The sequence below is a fragment of the Diuraphis noxia genome, unplaced genomic scaffold, assembly GCF_037042655.1.
Source record: "Diuraphis noxia isolate RWA-SAM2 unplaced genomic scaffold, SU_Dnox_SAM2 contig0003, whole genome shotgun sequence".
In the NCBI taxonomy this organism is placed as follows: domain Eukaryota; kingdom Metazoa; phylum Arthropoda; class Insecta; order Hemiptera; family Aphididae; genus Diuraphis; species Diuraphis noxia.
In genome coordinates this window covers 41,924,601-41,946,698 of record NW_028301713.1, presented here as the reverse complement: position 1 = coordinate 41,946,698, position 22,098 = coordinate 41,924,601, and the positions used below count along the sequence as shown (strand labels likewise).

At 28.2% G+C, this 22,098-nt stretch overlaps 1 protein-coding gene across 1 annotated transcript; it reads left to right on the top strand.

Moving 5' to 3' along the window:
* The first annotated feature begins 203 nt into the window (after window positions 1–203).
* LOC107170506 (uncharacterized) lies at window positions 204–4,922 on the top strand. Its single transcript, XM_015520645.2, has 5 exons — window positions 204–433; window positions 937–1,041; window positions 1,102–1,214; window positions 2,203–2,389; window positions 4,332–4,922. The coding sequence occupies exons 2-5, from the start codon at window positions 993–995 to the stop codon at window positions 4,817–4,819; spliced, it is 837 nt and encodes a 278-aa protein (XP_015376131.1). The 5' UTR covers window positions 204–433; window positions 937–992; the 3' UTR covers window positions 4,820–4,922.
* The last annotated feature ends 17,176 nt before the right edge of the window (window positions 4,923–22,098 follow it).

Below are 22,098 nucleotides of genomic sequence, written 5' to 3'. Positions count from 1 at the left end.
GGTCATGGTTTGTCATTGTAAAACATTATTGTTCAATAAATTTCAAATACTTGCAACCCATCTGAGCACACGTAATGCTCGAAGTATGCTTATGTTGAAAACTGTTGATAAAAAGATAAGTATAATATACGACAAAAACATTTTCTTATTACAGCTGTATTTCACTCCCCTACTACTATTACTAATCATTATTATTATTGTTATCAATGTAGTTAACCTGTTACCAACGTCCAACGATGTACTAGTACGCGCTCAGTTTATTTTAACGTCTGAAGGTTCTGCAGATTATTACAATAATTATGTCGATATATTCATTTTGCACATTCTGTATGATTGACCACTATTACTACTGTACACATTTATTTCATGAACATCTTACAATATTATAATTATTATTATTGTAATGGATTCGTTATCTACGATCTTCCTTTGCGTAAGTATTGAATACTTTTGATAACTAATGTTATGTTTTCTTTTATCAATTTTAAATTATCGATATTAGATAGAAAAAAAATTAAATATTAATGATATGATGATAATAATAGTATAATATGTATCTAAATTTTTTCGAGATGACATTTTACGAACAAAATATTAGAAAATGAAAAGTTAACGAAAACAATTAGTAATATTATGTAAAATGACCTTTATATTGAGGCGAACCGAGAACAGATCAGAATCATTTTTGAGTACAATATTGTTTGTGATTTATTTAAAATCCAAAACACATTTCAAACACCAAAGTCCAACATTAATGTATTTCATTTATATTTCCAATTGGACCTATATCAAATTGTTTGATCAAAATCTTATTTATTGTACTAAATCAAGTCATACATCATACTCGAAGCATATTATAGTACAAATTCTAACGTTTTTAGGTATCATAGTAAAACGTAATTAAAATATTATTGATTTATATGAATAAAATTTCAGGTTAGTTAAAGACATAAATATTTTATGTACGAGTGGTGAATATCATTCAATCGAATATGAGTACGATTTTAATTTTATTAATATTTGTATGGAGTCAGATATCAGGTATGAAATAACACACCACTAAAATATGCATTTTTATTTTTAAATTCAATTATTTTCTAGGTAATTATGTCATTGCCTTGTTTATAGTCAGTGACGATAAAAACATGTCTACAATGAATAACGAGTCGTGTATATCTTGTATTTGTAAACCTATGACCAGAAATTGCAATGAAGTATGTATAATAACCACAGCAAATATGTTTGAATTATTTTAAACAAGATATATTTTAGCAATAGTCAGTTTTTAATTTCAAAATAGACATAAATATTACTGTTTATTATAATTTTTAAACAGATAAATTTTAACACTTATTTTGACGTAAAAACTACTTAATAATACGAATATCAACAATTCAACATTGTGAGATAAGGAAAAGTTGGGATTTTGGGATATAAATATATTTATAAGTTTTATAAAATATTTGTTTACATTTTGTAACCTGTGGGCATTGGGGAACAAACGAAATATATTACATTAAATTATAAGCTGAGTTTGGGCCACATAAATGTAAAACACAAAAATATACAAATATATATTAATTCCTGTTGACACACACCTATATAGTGGCATACTAACGGGAGATAACCCTCCCTCGAAATTTAGGTCTAAGTATGCTATTATACTTATGTATATTATTTAATAAATAATAAATGCAAAATATAAAACTAATAACATAAAAAAATTGTTTAAATAATTATTCATTTTTTTGAGAAGTTAAAATCTGGTTTTCAATTTTTTGTATTTTTTAATTTCATCAAGGATATAATTATTTCAAATTAAAGTTCATTTTCTGGTTTTTGATGTTCCTTTGCATCTAACATTAGTACAAACTTCTGATTACTGGATTAAATTATAAATAGTGGCCCAATTTTTATAAGGTTGCCATAGAATGTATTTTATTAGTTTATTCGTAAATCTGTGAAATAAAGAAGCCTAGTTTTAAAAATAAATCCAATAATTTATAGCCTATAGTCTATATTAGTTTATTATTTTATTTTCAGCAAAAATGGATTTAAAATTTATAGTTATCGTTACAATAATCAATTCAAAATTAGTTGTCAAAACGCACATTTATTTTGCTGAAAATAATTTATAATAATAATTTGTAGATATCTTTTAGTTATAAAGTTTCTACAAGTTTTTGCTAAATTTAAATCTAGGAAATATGCACAGATCCAAAAAGTGTTAATCTATGCAAAAATAAAACTCATCAAGCGATTACTGAATTCAGTGCTCCAGTCACAACTAATAGTCTGCGCAATATTGGATTTATATTCAAAATGTTTATATGCATGTGTATAATGTATATGTTTATAATACACGCATCTGGAGATTGTTTCGAATCAAGTATGAATGATATTTTTATTTTACACTAAAAAATTCTATAAAATATTAAATTTATTAAATTTAAATTTAAAATATTTTATTGTATATTAGTTTAGAACACTATATATTATTTAAAATTTTAAAAAAAGTTGAACAAGTATTAGGTACCACATCCGATGTACAGTAGTTGTGGAGCATGCCGCTGTAATATTAAATTATATTATATTTTGAATACCTATTCAGTTATAAATTATTGTATACGAAAAACAATTTTGAGCGGAGAAATTATTAAGTCATCCTAGCATAACTGTATAAATAATTAAATTGAATAGTTGAAAAAAATAACAAAAATTAGAAATATCTCATGCCAATAATAGCGTAACTTTCCGATGACCTTTTTTTTTTCATAGAAGTAGAAAAACTTACTGAAAATTGTCTATTAAAATTTCTAATGTTAGTTATATGAAAAGAAAAAATTGAATTTTTAACCAAAAAGTAATTTACAAAATTATATTTTCAAAAATCCGTTTTGCGTAGAAATTACCACTCTTTTTGTTTTCCAAGACGATTTCAAAAACAACTGGAAATTTTCAAAAAAAAAAATTCTTTATAAATTCACTTTTCTATCAGAAAAGATTTCTGATGCCGAAAATTGGAGCAATTTTTATAATCACAAATGTTGATGATACACAAAAATAAATCCACTTCATTGTAAATGCAATAGTAGGTACTCATTCGCTACGCTCAGAATCTAAAATAAAACTCAGTAACAAGTATCAACTTTTTTCTTACAACAGAGTCATAGATGCAATTAGGAGACTTTAGAGAGCTTAGCCTCCCAGTTTTTTATTTATATTTTAGTTTAAAATATTAATTATCAGGGTTTGTGTTGCTGATACGATTCTAGCCCCCCCCCCCTCTACAGAATAATTTCCCTAGTTGAGCCTATGAACAGAATTTTAATTCAGTTTTGATAGTTTTATAAGATTATACTGTAAACTCAGAGTAAAGTAAAAATTTTACTTAATACTTCATATATAATAAACAATACTAATAAATAGAAGGTGATTCAACTGTATCATGATGCTCCCCACCATTTTTTTAAACTTAATAGTAAATAATATATCCAGATTCTGACTTTTAAATTTTTAAATACTTACTATTAATATATCTACTTAAACAACCAAGATATTATTAAACTCTTAAGGTTTTCTTACTACTTAAGGTGTTTCTTGTAGTAATATAAATAACTGTTTTTCAAATGAGAACCTCACTTATTAGTTTTTACTTTAAAATTTAAATTATTTAGTATATAATGTTTTGACTATTATTATATATCTGATTAAAAATTTTAACGAGTAAATTTTCAGTTATTAAAATGTTTATTTTACTGTAGTAATAATATTCCTTAAAAATTGTGGTAAGAAATATATAATCGATGCCATATTGGATCTAGTATTAATAAAATTATTAAACTTGATCCATTTTTATAATTTCTAAATATTTATGGATGTATTATTAAAGTTTACAATTTTCCATAGGCACGATATTTTCCAAGCCCATTGGCTATTATTATGGAGGGTCTATTTATCCTTATGGTACACAATATAAATAACTCAAAAACCTCTAGTTAGAATTTTGATTTTGATATGCCAACATTTTCGAAAAAATTGTGACAAAAGAGGGGGGGAAGGAAATAGAAGCTTGCATCTCAAGAATCTGAAGTACCGTCTCGTGGGTCTTTAAATATATTTAAAATTTCCAAACATTAAATTTTGACTTAGTGTACCACTTGATACATTGTTCATTTATATACCATGTAATTATAAAATTTTAAATTTATGAAAAGTGCTATTAGGTATCTGTATGTAAAAATAACTATATATATATATAAATGTAATTACTTACATATCTATAAGATATACATAACGTATATATAAAATCTTTTTTTTTCACCTTGTAGGATCTACAAGAAGAATACATCCGAGTTTAAATCAAATTCTATCAGATGAGGGTCTACAGTCCACTAACAGTGACGACCGAAGTTGTGTAATGCCGTCGAATGTCTATTTAAGATACGACAATAACGTTAATGACCCGCCTCCTTCGTATGACGAAACACAAATCACTAGGACACATGTCACAAATCCTAGATGTACAACACAGGGACCATTGCACAGTTCTGATTTAAATTACGTTGAGCTTAACACTTTCAATGACAATAACAGTGCACGCTTGTTATTAACGTCTCCGCTCAATGAGCCACCGCCGTCGTACGATGAGTTTTTGGCGATCCATCGTTCAAAAACCTCACAGGTTTATAATTTACCACCGAACTGTGTGAATGATCATATTTTGTACATGGCTATACCGGTCGATGCGATAGAAACCGCTCGGGATTCGCAAACGACATTCGTATCCGAAACCGAAATGTCATACACTCAAGTCTGATGTACGCGAATACAGCTATTTCGGACTGGTCGGATCCATCGCGTGTGTCACTTTTTTTCTTATCTTGTTATATACAAGCGGAGAATTTCTCAGACCAATATAATATTCTTACGGTACAAGTTAGATTATTACTTTGGAAATATATAGAGGTACTGGTTTAATTCCCATGCATAATTATTATATTAATATTTATTGGTGAATATCTCAAATCTGTTTAGCCCAGTGCAATCGTTCTCTATTTTCATAAAACTTTGAAATCGGTCCAGTAGCTTTTGATTATCTACAATTTCATAAAACTTTTTGAATTTTTTCTGCTTCATGTTATTCCTATAGGTAAGACGGTTAGAGTTTTTTCATTGCATATTATTTTAAAATAATTTTTGTTATTCAATTACTAAAAATCAATTTCAATCATCAAAAAGATGTTGGTATTTAAAATTTTTTTCAATTATATTTTTAAGTATTTTTAAAAATAATTTTGAATTGTTTGAACTAAATGAACTAGATGAATAATATTATTAATATTTCTATATTGTATTTAAATAATTTAAAATTATTACTGATACATTTATGAAAACGTTTGATAAGTAACAACAAAGTATCTATATATTATATATTTTCTATGAGTTATATGTTTAATATTAAAATAAAATATCTTACATAAAATTAACTTTCAAAACATAATTTGTTGATTATCATATATGCAAATAACTTTATAAATTATAAAGATTTTTAAAAGTGGTGGTGCATTATTATTCTCTACATAGGACAATATATGAGTTATGACCGACCATTTAAAACCTACTAAAAAATATTGATTATTGATTATTGTATTTATTTTAAACGTATTATACTTATTGTATTATATATATTGTATATATGTATAATATATAATATATTATATATTATAAGTATGTTTATATACCTATGCCTAATTTGTACATTTTTTTACATTTTTTTTTACAGTTGTACCCAATTTATTTATACAAGGTAAATTGTGTTCGTTTATTTCTATTATTATTAAGGTTTTAAATGTTGACAGTATGAATTTTCATGTTTAAGATATTAAAATATTTTGTAACGATACCACCGATACATTACATAGTCAATTATATCTTTGTGACGTTTTAGTTATACAATTTTCTTCGAAAATAAAATAATAATTGTTTTTATCTATTATTAGGCTAAACCTACAAGAGTATTTTACTTTTTTATTCAAAACAATAATGCACTAAAATAAAATTTATATAATTTATATGCATGCAATATGTTGCATATGTATATATACACCCATATACAATATCCAATATAATTTTACCACTGAGAGTAAAATAAACGACTGATGAGTTTGAGGGAAAAAATTAAATAGGTACACCTTTATACTTTTGGCGTTTCGATTCTGCATTTAATTACTAGAAAAATTTTAACTTGATCGATGACGAGATTTTAGAATTTTAAAAATATATCCAATTATACTAACTAAGTAAATATTTATGAAAGTTATACCGATTCTTATCAATAAATAAATTGTGAGGAAATTGTTATTACTTTAATATGAGGTCACGTAATACATTAGGTATTCAGGCATGCTTTTCGCTTGCATTAGTTGTAAAAATCATATCAATGATAATAATAATGAGCAAATTAATATCATGTAAAAAATTATGTAGATTAAGCTATTCAGATTACTGTACATAATAATATTATACTAAATAATATACAAAATATACTTTAAATCGGTATGTATAGAAACAGTATGCAGAATTGCTGCAAACAGTCTATGTTTATTATTTATATTATGTTAAAGAGATTCTGTTCTACACTCAAGTTTTACAAACTTTTTGGGACCATTTAATATTTTTAAATTCTCAACAAACTACTATCTTAATTTAGTGATTAACGCTACTTAATAATCTTCGATACATTTTATTTGTTCACATTATTATACCTTGTATTATACATGTATTACATTTTGTATAATGCTGTTGTATTTAAGTATGGTATAATAACTTTTTATATTATATCGTATTATACCATATTATACACATTTTATACGGTACAAAATCCTAAAAAAATATGCAAATTTGAAATTACGAGTACATATAAAATTTAATGTCGAATCAACCATTGTCCATTTCCCATTTGAACCTTGAATCTTATTAATACAAATAAGACATTTTAATCTTTTATTCTTTGTTTACACTAAAATCTATAATAGTAACTACTACTTGAATCTTATTAATACAAATAAGACATTTTAATCTTTTATTCTTTGTTTACACTAAAATCTATAATAGTAACTACTACTTGAATCTTATTAATACAAATAAGACATTTTAATCTTTTATTCTTTGTTTACACTAAAATCTATAATAGTAACTACTAACTTGTATCAAGTAACAATAATTATTTATCATGGTTGTTAGTACTTCGTAGTTTTGAGTCTTGAGTTCTTAATAGTAGAATGTATTATGCATATACAAGTTTCTAGTTGTCAGTTCACAAAAAAAAAAAAGTTATCATCTTTTTAGAAACTCATGTAAAAGTTGATATCAATGTGACAATGTGCAAAGCAAATAGTTTTACCTCTTAGGGAAATAAAAGTTTTATACAGATTTTATACCATTGTATAAAATAATTCTATACAGCGTGTATATAATACAATATTATACATTTGTATTATACAAATTTACATCACTATAGGTATAGTATGTAATTTGTACACGGACATATTAATATGGCACGTGTGAAATTTAGGATTTCTGAGAACCGTTGAACGGTGGTGAGGGGAGGTGAACACGTATCGTTAAACGAAGTATCGACAGTGTGGACTTATGCCCCACTCCTTTATCACCAGAGTCTGTTGCAGCAGCGCTGGATTCATTTAATCGTATGTACCTATTATCTGATGTTTAATATTATTAATAATAATTATAATGACGATGACGATGAGGACTTGAGTCTTGAGCGCCGTTTATAATCCGGTACGCGACACGGGGATCGGATAACGAGGTCCGATCGTCGTGTCCGCTACACGGTGCACACGTTAATAATATAATAATAACATATCAATTAATACGTCACGTGTTTCCTAAAGAGGATTTGTCTGGATGGCCATTACCCGCCACCACCGCGAACCCGTAAAAGTGACCAAACACGGTGACGTGCATATCCAACTATAATAATGATATATGCGTGACGAAGGTGGTCGAGGGCATAGGTTCGTGCACTTCTCGTACACTATATATTAAAAATATAACGATAAAAATAATAATAATGTATTATTTATATTTATATTATTATACACTACATTACTATAATACACATGGTGCGTGTGTAGTGGACTGTGTACATCACGGTATAAACCATTTAGTATTACAATAATAATCATCGATTGACCGGTTAAGCATAGGTACACCGACCGCGAAGGAAACAAGAAATAAAGTCATATTATTATTGTTATTTAAAGCTTAACAGACGAAATCGAAGGAGAAAAAACTGACATTCTAGAAATTTGTTGATCTTAACTGGTGTAAAATTACTAAAATTATCCGAATTTCTAGGTTATGTTTCTGCACAATTAATTTTATACTATTTATTAATGCTAACTAACATATCAGTATTGTACATTCTTAAAAATGTGTATATTATTCGAATGATTTGGTCGTTTAATGTTGATTTATGCAGACTTCGCACTTTGTTTATTTCGTATATTATATTTAGACAATCAAAACATTATTAATTACCTACAATAAGTCATACAACAGTATGTTAGTGTAGTATGCACGAACTGGCCAGTAAATAATATCTGTTCAAGTTTCAAACAGATAGATATATCATACACTTAAAACAATAATATTATATTAACGGACTACACTGCAGTAATGTTATTTGATTCATATTTTTGATGTTGCTGACCTTTATTATTTACTTGCGATCCCCCCTCTTACCTCCCTCAAATCTCAATGGCCTCAATCTTCAGGTCTCCTATACAAAAATGTTGGTAAAGTGGTCAACAGTTTTTTTTCCAAAAATTCTGTTAACAAAAAATTGTTGGAAAAAAACTAATCCTAACGATACCATGATTATAATTTATAAGCGTGGGTAATAACTGTGATAATAACATAATTCGATTTCGATAGTCGAATTTTTGTGTTTAAACTTTAAACTTTATACTAACTATTTTTGTTTATAATATATATAATGTAGAACCTTTAAAAACTTGAATATGTGTGTATCGGAAATAAAATAGTGTAGGTAAAATTGCTTAGATACACATTTTTATATAACAACAATTTTATTTAGTTATAAGAAACAGGCTATTTTTTTATAGCCTATTATTGGTCTAGGTACTTGCTGTATTAAAACCTACTATTATTTATTAAGTGTCTGAATCTTCGACCAAGTACAACACTTCATTTGAATAATTCACTCATACTAATATTAATACTCTTATTAATTAATAATAGTGAACTATTACACATTTAGATACACACAATAACGAGTAACTACACACCGAGTTACACATATGACACGGGCAAACAAAAGATTGCCTACACAATACTCCTTAAACCTTAATCAACGACATGGAATCTTGCAGGAGAAATGGTAATAATATGTTTCGTACAGAAATATTATTATGTGACGAAAAATAATGATTAAATGTCAAGCATATCGGTTATATTAAAGCAAAAGTTTATCAACTTGATTTCAAAATCCATAAACGACGGTACTTAAATTTCGTATAGTTGACTGTCGAAAAATATTTTGAAAAATATTACGAAAAAAAAATCGACTGGTTATTAAGTTCCATACAAAAGCCATCGATACTCCAAACCGTTAAAACAAATTAAGTTTAATATTACACAAATTTTAATAGTACGAGTATCTAATGCCTACATACGAGTACAGTGTAATAACTGTTTAATTAAATAAATTACGTTTAAAAACGTTTTCTGATTTAATATACATATTTGTAAGTCAATTATTAGTATATATTGTATATAATATTTATTTAAATTGTAATTCAATATTATAATTTCAACTATTTACGTATATATATTATATGATAGATATAACTACAATGGTTCTTAGTAATAACTTATAAAGTTATAACTATTCAATAAGGACGGGTTAACACGGTGTATGTGCCTACATGACGAATATTCGCTATTCGATAAGACCTAAATATTATTTAAACATAGTATAAGTACTTGTACAAATATTTGGTATTTGTTATTTGTTTTTCGTTATTCACTACATTCCGGTGAGTTATCCGTAAAATACATTGACAATGTTCGATTATTTGTAGGTACATAATATAGTTATTTGTCAAATACACGAGTCATGAGAACCCGGCTATAAAATATATTAATTATGATAGATTTTCTACCTATATACTTTGTAAAAAAATTATATTTAATGTTGTTTTTATTATAACTGACAGAACTTGTAGAGTTGAATGAATTAAAAATCATAGACGAATATTATCAAAAAAAAAAATTTTAATTGAATAGTTAGTATTATTAGAATCATCGTTACTAACATAACTAACTATTTTATTATTTGTGTTTTCATCATAAAGTTTAAGATATTAATGTGAAAAATAGAAAATATAGACCACAATAGCAAAGAAAAAAGTAAATTTGTTTTTAATTTGAAGGAGCTGATTGCTTTTACGTGTGTAGTTTTTATTTGGTTAAAAACGTCAACTATCAGTGACTAATACATTTTGAATACAGTTGAATTGATTTTTTTTAAAGCTTTAGTTTTTGATATATTATTTTATTTGTTAGAGCTAAAAATTCTACGGAAATATCAATTTACAACAGTATTATGATAATTTTAGGTAAACCTCATTCAAGTCATTCAGAGTTTCTTGTTTTTTAAGTACGTTGATATACTGTTGAAAATAAACAAAAATTGTCGTCCACAATAGTCAGCGCCAAGATAACGAATATGTAATAGGAACACGATATAGTATCTAACACCCAATATATCTGGTGTTACCTGTCCGATTTTTTAATATTTTAAGTGACGTATAAACCGAATTATACATTTTTAAAGCTACTTATTTAACACAAATCGTAGATACCATTATTAATGTATATTATTATTTTATATTATTATTGCGTTGATATATATATATATATATATATATATACCTGCTATATTGATTGTTTTTTTTATGTTTTAAGTATTAGTAAACGATTTATTTTTCAGAGTAATAAAACGTAAAAATCTTATAGATGGACGATTATATTATTATATTATAATACTAATATATACCTACATTATAGGTTCACATACACATTTTATTTTTTATTTGTAAATGATAATGATACAAGATTTTTACGTCGAGGATTAAATAACAGTTCTGACATTTATCCAAGGTGTACACCTATAGCTCTGGGATTTCAAATAATGTACAAGGCTATCAGATAAAGTTTGAATAACAATATAATGTAATAATTGGTCAGTTTATAATTTTGATATTTATATACAATAATTCTATTGGAATATTATGTTTTGAAAGATATTTTTTACGATTGGATGAATTCGTTTATAAACAACCAAACCAAACAACAGCCAGCTAAATGTGCACGATTCGTCTCGATTAAAACACTACCAGATGACCAAATCAGAACAATCGTGTTTTAGCTAATGAACGTTTATCTGCATATTTTATGATAAACATAAAAAATAAATGCCATCAGGTTTTTCCACAACGCCTGAAATATCTTCAACATTATCTCAATTTTGTATTTATCTTTATACGCATATTATAATTAGGTACCTATTGTGAAAATCAAAATACATTTCTTATCTATGTAGATTCTGTATAGATCGTTTAAAGAATTTTTACTATATTTCAACAAGTGTCTATAGAAAAAATGATTAGCCATTGTTAAACCAATAACTTTCTCAAACTTAATCTAAAGAAACCTTAAAATATGAAATTAGAAAATACATGCAAATGCAAATTTTAAACTAAATTCAGTTAAATATTAAAATTTTAACCTTTAACACTATGCGAAAACGATAACTTTCAATTAGAGATTATTAAGCTTCATTTTTAATTTCATTTTCATATTATAGTCAATAACCATAATGATAAGAAGTTTAAATTGATTATACATATTTCACTGTGGGTAGTCTCAGAAGTAATGATAGGCCATAGGCATGAATGCATGATCGACTTTTAAAATAACAATCATGAGTTTTATAATTTATTATTGCTTAGGACCCAAAACGTTCCCATACCAATTGTACCTACTAATCGTATACCACAAGAGTTGTAGGAGTTATATTCATTTTTAAAACGAATTTCGTGAACTAAATGTGTTTCTCAGAAAAATATAAATTATTATTTATTTCTACAAGAAGCCAGTTTAACGTTTAACATTTAACATGTCACTACAACCGCACACAATAACTATTTAAGCTGTCGTAAAAAAAAAAAATAAATAGAATTCTCCCTAAACCCATGAGCACAGGTGACAGTCGCAATAACCTTCTAGACAGAATTTAGTGGGAAATGATAAATTAGGTATTAAAATTAAAATTACTCAATGAAACAGTCGGTGTATCGTGTATATGCACATATTCAATTAATTACAAAACGACAACAATATATATATACAATATATGACAAGTTATAAGCACCTATCTATGTTAGATAATATATAGCATAATTATTTTCATATTATATTATTTTAGATGTTATTCATAATACCTACACTTCGACGCAACGTAATAACGTAGAAAACCACCATTATTTAAAATAGGTAATATACTAATATACTATTATTTTTCATATGATTAACCGACGCGTAAAATAATATATTTTTAATTGCTTTGTGTTAAATTTTAATTTCACAATATAATTTAATAATGCATAATTATTATTACATGCAGTTTGAGGCTCAGTTACTGATTGGAATTATATTTAGACTCATACCTAGGCCATGAGTGCTCCACGTATTAGTATCAAGTAATATCATTATAATACCTATACGATATACGAGGCGTAGTACCTTAATAATTTTTTAAAAATAATCAGTGTTAATAATGATTCAGCATAAAGTGTGTACATTGATATGAATTATCGTAAAGTAATATAATAATATTGTAATTAATTCTTATACTTTTAAAAGTAAAATTAATTCAAAATCACATAATTTATTTACTGTCTATAAATCGTCGTCGAATAATAAATAAGATAATTTGCCACAGACGGTGCAAGCCTGCATTATGATCTGATGTTATATAAATTAGATCAGAATCATACTTTTTTCATCACCGTAAATATACATACAAATGAATTAGAATTTCAGTTTCACTAAAACCCAATTATAATATTTCTACAAAAAGAAATAATTTTAGATCCAACCTTAAGTTTTATACTGTATGCATTATCACTTTCGGGCCGTTTTTTCTATATAATATTGATGCCACTATGCGCAGAACACAGTAGTTTTCATAAATTATATGATTTATTAATTTCGTATTTAATATTAAAAGTAAAATGTATTCTACAAACATTAAAGCATTATAGCAATGTAATAATAATAATAATAATAAATAATAATTATTATTTATTTATTTATTTAGCACTAGGTATAAAGTTATTTATATAAATATTAAATGCTGTATGCTAGGTACCTATTTATGTTTATTATTACAGTGAATGGTCATTAAGGAAAATGTATTTGCTTTTATAAGTAAGTGTCTCTGAAAAAAAGAAATATATAGATACACTTTAAAATTAGACGATTCTTAATCTAATAAATGCTATACAATATTTAAAGTAACTACCACGAGGGTAGAGAGTGCAGTACAAAATATATCATTTAAATAATAAAGATAACTAATAATTTTTATTGTTAATTATGATATAGGTAATAATAGTACGAATATTCTGTATAATTACTTAATTTGTCAGTAATTTGACAATATTTCATATATCTTACTTTTCTTATGATCATAATGCAGTTATCTAAGAGGTCATATTATTTTATGTAAACCTATTTATTTTTGGAAAAATTAAATATTTATACTTCGGTATATAAGTATAGCCGTAGATGACTGGTTATGTTAAAAAATGTTGTCATAATATATTTTGTTTATATACAAATTATTTTTCATAATTAGTGTTTTATTTTTGGAGTACAATATTTGCTTGGCTCCTCACTAGATTAGGTTAATCAAATTATTCTATTATTTATATGGACACGATATGATCATAATTATTTTTAGGTAGGGCAGTGCTTCAGTAAATGCATTTAAAAATATTTTGTATAGGTACTTTAATAATACAAAACTAAATTCAATGATAAAATATTCATAATTTAATTTTTCCAAGTAAATAATTGATAAAAAAAAAATGCAAATTTTGAATGTATTATTTTGAAAAGCTTTATATTTTCACCTAAAATGAACGATCTGTTTCGCGTGACGGATTCCTCCATACATTTAAAATTAAATGGTTATCAGAAAATACAAAAATATTTCTATAAAACAGCAGAAGAATTGAAATTTCGATATATATATCTGTATTATGTATGTATAACTCAGTTTTTTTTTGTGAATTAGAAAATACATCAACAATATTAGTGATAACTGCAAAAGTAGATGAAAAACTGTACCAATATACCTAACAATATAATTTATTTTGCTACCAAGAAGAACATTAGCTCTCAAAATAAATGCTAAATAATCTCTAATCAATAATGTAGAATTCAACATATAAAGTATTTAAATTGTTAAAATAATAGTAATTTTCTAGGAAATTACTTGGAACTACCCACACAATTTTTTAGTTGTTTTAAATTAAATACAAACTAAAAAATAGTATATTATGTTCGTCTTCACACAGTAGAGGTTATTTTCATTAGCAGGAATAATTCAATACTCAATCTGAGTGAGTATTTGACAATATTTAACATTTTTAAAAAGGAACGTTATTTTCAATTTTTTTTATCACGATGCCATGCACTTTATTGCCCGTAAAAAATTCCGAATCTTATATAATATAATGTTTGTTCTATTCTTTATCTCATATGCGATGTAATGTCGTTCAAAAAAAAAAAATTAATTTTAAATTGGCGGATAAGTAACTTTTTCTTACGGGTACCTAACCATTAATATTATTATTAGCAGAAGTTGACTTTGACATGATGCGGTTAACTATAAAAATATACAGTGACAAAATATCTTATATCAAACATTTTGTTTTGATATTTAATCCTCCATTTTGCTATAAACAACTCCTCTCACGCACGCTACGAGTGTTATTAATATAATAATATAACGTAGGCCATGCATGCGCATAATATATTAGTATATTACCTACCATTGTATATAAATTGCAGAGTCCCTGCACCTACCTATACCTTATAATAATAATAATAATATATTACAATATATTATATGGGTACGAGCGTTCGCCGACGGAATATAATGGCCCGAAAGTGCGCGTAGCGGCCACGCACAATATAATATTATAATGTACGTACATAATATTATGGCGGCGGCTGAGGACTTGTCACAAATTGAATTCGATTGAACCGCGGGGGCTTTTGTGCAGTCGTTGTCCCGTCGTTATATATTATACGCACACGCACACACACGTAGTATAATATATTGTGTACAATATTATGCGTGTGCGTGTGTGCTGTATAATATTTAGCTTCGGTAGTCGTCCCCCTCGTTGACATTACAGTTAATATTCCCCACAGACGGCCGTCATTTCGGGTTTATTAACTCGGCTGTATTATTATTACTATGCCGCTCGACTTCGACGCGCGCTCACACAATACAAATCACAATAATAATAATAATAATAATAATAATAATTTATTCTACGCGTATACCCACCTATAACATTTTACCGTATAATATTATGTATTATTGTATTATGTATATACACTTACCTATACGCCGTATCACGCCTGTCAGTTTATATTTTTATTTTATACGCTTGCAGCGCTGTATAATGGGCATATTATGTATTGCGAGATGTGCGCATCTGGTTATTTGGCATTATATTATTATAACATAATATTATGCGAGAAGCTGCAGTGGGGCTCTTATTGGTCGCATTTAACTATACTTGCCGTTTTATTACCTAAACCCCGCCTCATCCATACTGTCGATTTTCGTGCCACTGCTCAATATCAAAATAATAGCACAGCGTATATTTACCTATACGTCTCCGGCGTATTATATCTATACCTACTCGTTTGTCTAGGTTGATGGATATAGGTGACCGGTAGCTGGGTGGCTGGGTACACTATCTTTTTACATAAGGTGGGTTTCCACAACACAATTTCACGTGCACGTTCAGATTTACCTAGAAACTAGAAGTATATTTCATATGTTTTTATCATCAAAAACAGTTTTATAGGTATCATAATTTTAATAATCGTAAATTCGTAATCAACGGTAAACTTATTCCTTACCTTCATCGTCTTGCTAAAAATGGATAATATTACAATAACATAATAATATTAACGTATCGCAGTTATCCATACATTTTAGAAAATGTACTACCCGCTAGGAACTAACTCTAATTTGATATTGTGCCCTGGACCCCCTAGCTTCCAACCTTAATCGAGGCTTGATTATGTTAAACGATATCATTCCATTTACATATCTTGTTACCGATTTTATACGACCGTGTTCACGAAATTGTTGAACTAGATCCAACAACTTGGTAACGTAGTTGATTTTGGGAGCCGGTTGAAACGTCGACAATCAGAAAATCAACAAGTTAAAATGTCGACGGTCAAAATATCGACAAGTAAAAAATTTCGATGGGTCATTATATCGACAAGTACAAAATGTCGACAGGTCAATATGTTGACAAATCAAAATGTCGAAATGTACTAAATACCGACAAATTAATAAAAAAAAAAATTATTATTATTTTTATTTATTTAAATAAACAAAATAAATGCATGAATTATGAAAATAAAAATAATGTAATAATGTCGACATAAAAATATAATATGATATATATAATATATATATAATAATATATAAACAAAATAAATATTATTGGATATAAATTATAAATAAAAATAAAATGTATAAATTATGCAATAAAATAAAATTATAACGTCATATTGTAAGCAATGCCTCTTAAGGACTCTATTACTAGAACGTTTCCACGATTTTGTATAACGTTTTGGATTCTGTCCTCTCGTAGTTTTTCAATTTCATCAAATGCTGATGGAATTTTTTCTGGTGGTAAAAAAGCAAGAGCAAGCAAATGACGGACTAGCAAACTAAATTCTTCGTCTTCGCCATACTTAATAGAAAGACCATGGTCTAGCGTATGACGCTTAAAATATTTAAATAATGTTACTTTATGATACATTAGATATTATTTGTATGGAATAATTTTACAATATTGCATTATTGATATACTTCGTAATATTTTTATGTGATCGAAACTTAACATAGCGACAACGATTTGTAACTTAGATTGCACAGTGGGCAACGGACTGAACTTTTCGCCACATACTTTGTCCCAAATGAAAGAGACGTAATCGGTTTTGACTGTTTATAAACTATTGTTCAACTGCACAAATCGCTGCTTGTTCAAAATCAGTTAAAATATAGCCAAGCTGTAAAACTATATTATTTTCCGATGCATAGTCTTGTAAATCTTGAAACATACGAACATAGCATTCTTTAGACTTACTACTCAAAAGAGCAAAAACCAGAGGTAAAATTTGTGAATTTGTATCATGTCCAACTGGAGCATGAATTGAATATAACTGGTGGAGTATTGGTGGTACTGTTTTTAACGTTCCGTCCATTATCCAGTATTTTGCCACTTCGAGTTTATACGGAGGTTCGCTATAATGTTGTAAATAAAAGTATCTTATCATTACCAATTTCATATACATTAATAAGAAAAAGTTCACCATCATTTAATGTATGCTTTAAATCTTCCGGTATATACGGTATATATACAGCGAATCCAATGACGTAGGTTCTGACATTAAATTTTGCCTATACGCACTCTCTTTATTTGTTGGCGCATCGCATCTTTTGAAGGCATTGATTGGGCATTATTTATGTCCACCGAAGCATAAATACTTTGTATTATTTGGGCTGGTTTGTCTCTCGAGGTTCCAGCTTTTTGCTTTAAGGTTGACACTATTTTTGCAATTTTTGGTTTACTGGCTTCGGGAGCATGATTGTGATTATTTTGACCATGTAAATAATGTTGTCCATCTACAAAACGGTCTTGCTGTTGGATGATGTATATGATAACCAGTCATCTTAAATTGCCAAGGGTTATGACATATAGGTAGCATCACATACACGTGAAAGTGTGCACCTATAGTAGAAACCTATATTTACACATCAAAAATGGAAATAATTCAAGCGTGCTTTAGAGGTGGGATGGATTATAATACAATTTAATATTATCAAACATTGGTTAAAAAATAAGTTATCTCCAAAAAATTAATTTTTATTATACCTATTGAAAGCATTAAACATTAAACACAATATTTTATAATTCGTGCCATCATGGGGAGCAACTGCAATACTTGCAAATTGTCAGTGAAATATTTTATAAATTATTTATAACAAGGCTGACTCACAAGTTTCTTGGCCAAAGAGGAAACCCCTTAATGCACCTGCGAGGTTACCCTAACAGTATAAAACATATAATAACAGAGTGCTATCCATATATTCCGACGAACTCAAAAAATTTAACATTCCAACCAACATGAATGAAGCATTAGGACCAGACATCGAAAACATCGCAAATATGTTAGCTTTCCCAAGAAAAACCTACCTATACTATACAATTTAAACCTTCTGCTAACGATAATCATAATATTAATGTTAGAGGAAATCACACATAATTAGCACCACATTAATTGTATGATTTTAGTTCTAGAAATCACTCATTATGTATTAAACAAATAACTAATAACTTTTGCTGTTGACGTTTCTAAGTTCAATAAAAAAAAAAATTATAAATACATAATAACTTTTATTAAATAATAGGTTTACAACAATGAATAAAATATATGTTATATATACGTATTGTACATAAATATTCTAAAATTTAGGTAAAAATAACAATATCAGCCAAACTGAAAGAATTTTATTAGTCACTCATCATCTATAGCTTTACACACCATGTCACCTCGTTATTGTAGATGTATTAATATTATTATTATAGTTAATGCTCAGTTTACTAAATTATCATGCTAAAGACTATAAGAGTGTAAATATAGGAATATTTAAATATATTTATTAAGAGTTTGTAGCTAGTAGAAATAATTATTGACAAACATATTTAACATTTAATTACCATTATAATTTATAAATTATTATATTACATGCGAATACATTGTACTAAAATTATGTATTCGTCGTGTGCTTGTTTAAAGAGTTTAGCAACATTTGTATAGATCATATAGACCTATAAAAACATATACTAATAACAGTGAGAGAGGTTAGGAGCCAACATTGTTAGAAAAAAATAGCATACAACATAGGTACAATTTAAATCCATTAATAGTAAGAGAAAGAAAGAATAGTTCAACAATAATAAAGATGTATTTATAAATTGTAATATATGTATAAGGGTAAATAAACACCAAATTTCTCGATTAATTAAAATCTATACTTATAACTTCCTTCTAATTGTCCCAACAAAATCCCACTACTTAACACACACACACACACACACATCACATTATACTCCGTACATCCATATTATGTTTATATAATATTGACTGTTAAGACTGTTGAGATACCTAATTTCTCTACACTTATTAAGACTTCTTCTTTTTCTCTTGTTTCATGATTTTACTTTTATATGATAGTCATTAAACAGCAATAATTTAATTATTGGTAGCTAATAAAAAGAGAAAAAGATCTATGTACTTAACGAAAAAAATGCGATATAAATAAACACTCACGCACAGAAAATCTTTTTCATAGGCATAGTATTATTAATTATTATACATACCCATCTAACGACGTAGAATGTATAACTTGACATATAATCTGTATATTATATATTGCGTATAATCAAATATATGGACACACGGAATAATGACGTATCGATCTGTACAGCATATAATATAATATCAAGCATAATATTACATAGAGGGGCGTGTGGGCCTATATACCGGGAAAGCTCTTTTCGGCGGTGGCTGTTGAGGGGACACTATCGCAGGGTTGCACCCTGTGCGATACACAATACTTATATATGTATATATATATATATATTATCGGCGGCGGGTTGCGCGTTATTATTCAAAGCGAGTTAACGACCGTCGACGAACATCCGACCGAGATTATCATGCAAATGAAATGGGCGTGGGGTCGAAAAGGGTCGCCGTTTTTAGACGTCCCCTCACCTCTGCAAAGCACTGCACTACCGAGTATATTATATATATAATCTAACACAAATACACACATGTATATAATATATATATATGTGTGTGTGTGTGTGTGTTTAAATATACATGGCGGAGAGTATGTATATTATATATATATATGAATGTATTATGTGCAATACCGTTTTCGCAATGCCTTCCTCGCTCCTACTCATATACACGAATCCACCATACACACATCGACATGTAGGTATTATATTATTACGTGATCACGTATAAACGCACGAACATGCACGTACAAATCCACAATAAGTCGGACGTGAGGGTAGAATTTCTGAAATAGGATGAAGAGGAGAGAGGGTGGCTAAAGATATTGCACGAAAAATATTTTATTTTTCGAAAAACTATGTATGATAACATAATTATGTATGTAGGCACATGTACTGAAATTGGATGGTTAGTTGGAGTTGCGCAAGGGGACGGAGTTCTTCAATCATATTTTTATTTTTAGTTGTTTCAATTCGAGCACCGGCACGGCGGCACAACGTATATGTAGTTATATGTATAATCAATGTTACCTATGTATCTATTATACCGAGATAGAAATAATTTAAACTATTTTTTATAATATATTTTTTATTTATTTAAAATATTTTCGCTGGATATTGTTTTATAATATACGATTTAAAATCTTTATTTTTTTCTGGACAAGGTGTTTTTTTTTCCAAGCAATCGCAAATCGTAATTATTGAGGCACACAACCTATTTATACATGTTACAATTTAAACTTAGGTAGATAATATTATTGTGCATTATTGTATTGATAAAAAAATACAAATGTACCTAAAAATGCAAGTTTTAAATCATCTGTTTTTATCTAGAATCTAGATAGATGTTGTCATCTTCCATCTACTATCTATATATTGTACCAACTGATAAAATATCTGTTATCTATTGATAATTTATTTATGGTTATTAATTTTTAACTTTGTACAGCACTTTTATTTATTATAATATCATCATAACATTCATGACATAATGTTATTTGGCTGTGCAATGTGCTCGATTTAGTGTATACTGACATACTGTAGGTATATAGATTTATATTATACGACGGCGGCTGGTGTAACGATGATTAAAACGCACAATACTGGGTACATATGCGGGGATTTTTGTGTCGCGCACGTATTATTATTATTATTATTACTTCCTTGGTGTGGTGGTGAGGGGTTCGCAGACGAGGGGGGGTGACGCCATTTTATGGGCCCGCTTTTGTTCGACGGTCCCCGGGGGACGCGCGGTATATTCCGCTGCAGCCGACGCCGCCGCCACTGCCGCCACTGCCGCCGGCTCATTCGGTATTCCCGTCGGCAAACGCGCGGCGCGTCCCGGCCACTCCATTACGGCAATGGGTTTTTCCTTCTCTTTTCAATCCGAGCACTGGCACACCGACACCTCATCACCAAACCATCACCGCCGCCGCCGCCGCCTCCTCTCTGGCGACAGTTTTTCTCGCGCGCGCATTATGTTCACCGCTCGTTTTATTTATCACGCGCGCCCTCACGCCGTCCCTCCAACCAAGGACCTGTACCTTCTCCCAATGCCCCCCACCCACTCCATCGTGATTTCCACCCTTCTCCTCACCGACAAATAAAGTATATGTATGTATCATTATTTCGCTCTCAATGTACTCCACGCACTTATTCTTATTATAATAGTTCGAATGGGAAACACTCTCAACTCGCGTATACATATATATAAATTAATAGCTACGTCGCCATATTAAAGAGAAAAAAATAGCTACGTGACAATTTTTTCTTCCAACGGAAAACGCGTTTTATTTATACTTTCTTATATATAAGGGATATGCCATCTATATTCTATTATACGATATTCCGC